At 36.3% G+C, this 4,799-nt stretch overlaps 1 protein-coding gene across 1 annotated transcript; it reads right to left on the bottom strand.

The window, feature by feature from the left end:
- Positions 1-1,186: 1,186 nt before the first annotated feature.
- On the bottom strand, positions 1,187-4,135 carry LOC130992527 (protein IQ-domain 26-like). Its single transcript, XM_057917191.1, has 5 exons — positions 3,964-4,135; positions 3,829-3,874; positions 2,833-3,258; positions 2,074-2,280; positions 1,187-1,990 (listed from the first exon to the last, which is right to left on the bottom strand). Exons 2-5 carry the CDS (start codon positions 3,847-3,849, stop codon positions 1,397-1,399), a joined length of 1,248 nt encoding a protein of 415 aa, XP_057773174.1. The 5' UTR covers positions 3,850-3,874; positions 3,964-4,135; the 3' UTR covers positions 1,187-1,396.
- Positions 4,136-4,799: the final 664 nt, after the last annotated feature.

The raw sequence follows: 4,799 nt of genomic DNA, 5'->3' as shown, positions 1-4,799 counted from the left end.
TCTGCAAGAGATAATGTGATTACGTGAATATGTGATTGCCTCTAAAATAGCAATTAAATTTGTTGGTACCAAAACTACTTTTTTTAGAGGGATTACTAGATACAAATACTAACATAGTAGTAAAGAAATTTGATTGCTTTAATAAAAAAAAAAAAACCTTGGAATTTGCGTGCTCTTAATTAGTAGTCCTCCCCTTGCTATAGAAACCTAGTTGCAGATTTATGTTGTCTATAAATACTTAATTTTGGTAACCTGATTTGCAAACTTATATATGAAGTCTACAAATACTTAATTTGGTAACCTGTTTTCCAAATTTATAAAGTCTACAAATACTTTGTTAGTAATTTTTCAGAGAATGCCAAATTCCATGCAATAAATATTCAAAATATTCACACGATTTGCAATTTGAGTATATAAAAGTGCAAATGGATCCAAGTTTTATAAATCTATAGTATCAATTCAAAATACTGATTTATTCGTGATTCTTAAATCGGGCTAAACAATGTTTCTATTTTCATTTGAAGAAAAACAATAGTTGATCTAAAGTCTACAACCTATAAAATATGTTACACATGAACATATATCATGCCTAGCTAATTTATTCACAAAATAATTGATCAACCAGACATTTCCATAACAGTTTTCAAGAATCGTTTAAATCAAGCACTTTTCCTCTACAACTTTTAAAATTTTAAAGAAGTTACAATCAAAATAGTTTATACTTCAACTTGACCTAATTCTTGTAGTAAAATAGAACACGAAATTATAAAAGAATGCAACAAAATCTGTAACGTTCTTGTACAAACTGAAGAATATTCTTTCTATTTGTGGATGGAATAAATTCAGAGAGATTTAATTTACCAAGAGCAACTGTCATGTTGCAAAAACAAACATGTAATTGAAAATTGTGCCTGTGACGAAGTCACATGGAAGGAAGTTTCAATATTCACACTATACATCATAAAATAAATACAACTACGGGCGGGAAACAATCAACATGTTCATTTCAAAATAGTACTTAGTATAAGATTTTCTCACCTTGATAAAAGTAATAAGAGAATTTTATTGAATGTGACAAATCAATTTAACTTTGTGGCTGTAAGCTCATATTTTCAATTATAATTATTTGAAGTTAATTTGAAATTTGGAGTGTGAAGAAACACGACGTTTAAGTGTAAAGAAAAGAAAAAAGAGAGTGATTTCATTAATTAAAGCAAGGTGCTTAACATAATTTTGTCAAGGAATGTACACAAGCATTCTGTTCTATTCTATGAGGAAAACAAAGGCATATAGAGAAAGCTTTTATATGCTGGCTCCATTTTGTCTATAGACAAAGCTAATCTCGGATGCAACAAAAAGAAACATAATTTTAGCATATCATATAAATATCCATATCCTAAAATTCAAAATCTTCTTGAACTTGAGAGCATGACCTCTGCATTCTAACGGCACTGAAGCTACTTCTTGATGCCATGATCTCGTTCAACGACAGCCGTTTCTTCGGGCCCAATTCGGGCCTCTGCTTCGGGGCGCTGTACGACCTCAGCTTCGCCCTAAACGATTGTGTGTTCACCATGTAGTTGGGGCAGTTTGAGTACGGCCTAAAGAAGCTATCCCCACACACGCTCTTGGGTGGTGTCACCGGGACATGGGCCCGGCCCGAGCACGAAAACCTTGGGGTGTTTTGGGCAGTGGGGAACTTGTAGTCCTCGGTGACGAACCCCCAATCGAAATCTTGTAGGTGGCGGCAGTCGGGGATCGACAAACGGGCTGGGCCCGGGCATGGGAGAGGCGACGAAATTGCTTGGTAGTAGTGGTCATCACCATACTCGGACATGCACCCATTCATCCTCCGGGACCTCGATTTCGGGCCACACGTGTCAATTTCAACGATTTTCGGGCTCTCATCGAATGTGTTGACGGAAGGGTCACAAGAAGTTGAGACCACCCTTTTGCTATGAAACTCACTCCTGTTTTCATCAAATCGGTCCTAAAAAGGTTCACCAAAAGGGAAGCCTTAATCAATTAACAATTGAATATATATTTAATAAAAATTTGTGTCTGCGTTCGTACCACGGGCTTTCTCCCTCGTGTTTCAAGTTGGTATCGATAATCATTGCTGATCGAACGACGGGCCCGTTGAGACCGGACGGCCGCTTGGGCCCGGAATAGAGCTTGCATGCTATGAAGCGTTGCAGCGGCACGTTTCCGCACTAGGTAGCCTCTAACCAGGGCCTGCAACTTCACCAGCCCCTTTAAGGCCCGTAACGCTTTTCGGGCCTAATAAAAATACCAAATTCACACATCAAATTACCAAAACACAAAAATCCAATTGAAACAGACCAAAATATAACAAAAGATTCTTACTTCACTTTACATCTATTCCAAAAAGTAATAGGGTTATTTTGGAAGCCCTTAGCTTTTACTAAATAATATCAGCCCGTAACAAAAATAGCAATAGTCTTTATCTGATTTTGGAGAATATTATTCAAACTGCAAGAAAATTCAAATTTCAAATTGGAGCTGCAGCAGCAGCAGCAATGATAGATGAAGATCGCAGTCGAATAAATGTAATAATCAGAATAGGACAGCACATAAACATTCTGTTCGATTACAGTGTTTGTAATTTGCTTATATTTCAAGAAACCAGCAAAAGTAAAATAAACATTGTATTATATTCTCTCCAACATTTAATTTTTTTTTTTTTAATCCAAAAATGCGGACAGCAAAATCAATTCAGACCATTAGCAAACAAAGCCATCAACCAACTAAATTTTTTTGGAACATTCAAATTGAAAAATATAAAATAAAATAAAATTGAATGGCACATACCAAAAATCCTCTAAACACCGTTTGAATCTTGACAGCAGCCAATCGCTCTCTGCCACCTGTATACAAGCCACCCTTCCCCTGGCTGGTCAGCCTGACCACCGCCACGGCAGCCTGTGCGGCGGCGACGGCGGCATCGGCGGCGGCTGCCGTTGCCGCCGCCACGGCGATAGCGTGCTTATTCTGCTCCTTGTCCGTGCCACCAATGTAGGATCTCAACCAAGCCGAATCGGCCGCCGGAATATCCACCGGAATCTGATTAAATCCGCCGGAATCCTTGCCGGACTTGGCAAAGCTCCACCGCTTCTTCTCTCTCTTATTATCGCCGCAATTTGAATTGCTTTCCACGTTGTCTTTATCTTTCTTCATCCCAAGCAAGCCCTTCAACCACTTTGTAGCTTTCCCCATTTTTTCTTTTTTCTTTTTTAGCTTCAAGATTTTAGATAGAGTATGAGAATACAATGTTGTGACGATGTAATTGTACAAGATGGCAGAATGTGTGTAAAGATTGTGGCTTTTTCAGAGAGAGAAAGAGGGGAGAGAGAGTGAGATGTGAGGGACACTTAGAATCTTTACATGTAGAGACTTATAAGCAGAGCATAATGCAGAGGTGTGGGGAAAATAGTTTTTACAAATGGCATCAAAACCTTAAACTTAAAATAGTGCAAAGAGTGATAAAGATTGGATTTTTATATCTATTTTTCTTGGGTTTTTCGGTTTATGCCTTTGTGATTTAATTTTTGAAAAAATTTCCTCCCTTTCTGACACAACCTCGTGAGGAACTGTATTACAAGACAAAAAGGCATCACAGAAAGAAACGATTTTTAAAATGGTAATTATGATAAATTCAAAATAAAATTGAAACTTTTTATTTTTGAAAAGTTTCATCAGCCATACAATTTATACAAACAAGAAATTACACAGACAAAATCAGTGTAAAATAAAAAAGTTTGCCTAAAAAGAAGGCAATAATCATATATTGAAGCTTGAAAATCCAACCAATGGGAAGCTCATGTTCATGCATCTGCAATCATTTCTCTCACAACTACAAAATTCAATGGAAAAAGTGGGAAAATATGAAACAAAAAGAAAACTCAAATGTTCCTTAAAAGTCACTCAAACAGATAAACATACCTTTTTAAAATTCAAACAGCCACTCAATATTTCCACTTGCTCCAACCAGTAACCCACAAAAACTATAGAATCTCACTCCCTCTCTCTCCTCTATCTCTCTCTCTCAAGCTTCATGGAGCAACGTGCGCAATATATGAGAGAAAATACACGGCTCTTATATGTTGATCTTTATAAACTATCATTAATATATGCACAGGCCCTTTTTAATGTTAAGTCTACAGAAACCATTAAAAAAATCTCTATAATTGGTTGAATCTGTACAAAACTCTCAGTGCCCTCATCCCATATCACTTTCAACTTTTATGTAGCCTTTTCTCCGAAGCTTTTAAAGGGCGCAAATAAATAAGAAAAATCGGTGGTGGAGAAAAAAGGGTCTCTGATTCTTGAAAATTTAATGCTTTTTTCTTTTCTTTTTTGAAACTGTCACGTTGTACGTCCACCCTCAATAAAAGCACTTACCAAATTAAAGCAGTGAAATCTTGATGGCTGCTTCTTGCTGAAGGGGACGAGTTATGGGCGATATTCAGCGGGTTTTTTTTTTTTTTTTTTTTTTAATTTATTGGTATTATTTTGGTTGATTTGGGGAGGAATCTCTGCCTTTTTGTAGTGCAGAAAATCAGTATTGGGATGTGGTTGTTTTCTGGAGTTATGAAGAATTATAGTGTAATTAATTAAGAGTGGTATTAAGGGTTTGAATATGGCCATTGGTAACGAATCGTTTCTGAATTAGACCTAATGCCTGCACATCTTCTATTCAATTAATCATATTTATACTTATTTTATTTAGCATCTTTTAATAAGTTATAGATGCTATTTGTAATTGTAACTACTTTTAT

This window comes from Salvia miltiorrhiza, chromosome 7, assembly GCF_028751815.1.
Source record: "Salvia miltiorrhiza cultivar Shanhuang (shh) chromosome 7, IMPLAD_Smil_shh, whole genome shotgun sequence".
Lineage (NCBI taxonomy): Eukaryota > Viridiplantae > Streptophyta > Magnoliopsida > Lamiales > Lamiaceae > Salvia > Salvia miltiorrhiza.
The sequence above is the reverse complement of the archived record's forward strand: the minus strand, read 5'-3'. Positions and strand labels throughout refer to the sequence as shown.

Bases quoted from the DNA above. Each gene is read 5' to 3' on its own strand.
- LOC130992527 (XM_057917191.1), bottom strand. From the start codon at position 3,849: ATGAACATGAGCTTCCCATTG. The intron at 2,281-2,832 runs GTATGTGCCATT...TATTTTTATTAG, and splicing joins CGGTGTTTAGAGGATTTTTG to GCCCGAAAAGCGTTACGGGC. The intron at 1,991-2,073 runs GTACGAACGCAG...GAACCTTTTTAG, and splicing joins CACGAGGGAGAAAGCCCGTG to GACCGATTTGATGAAAACAG.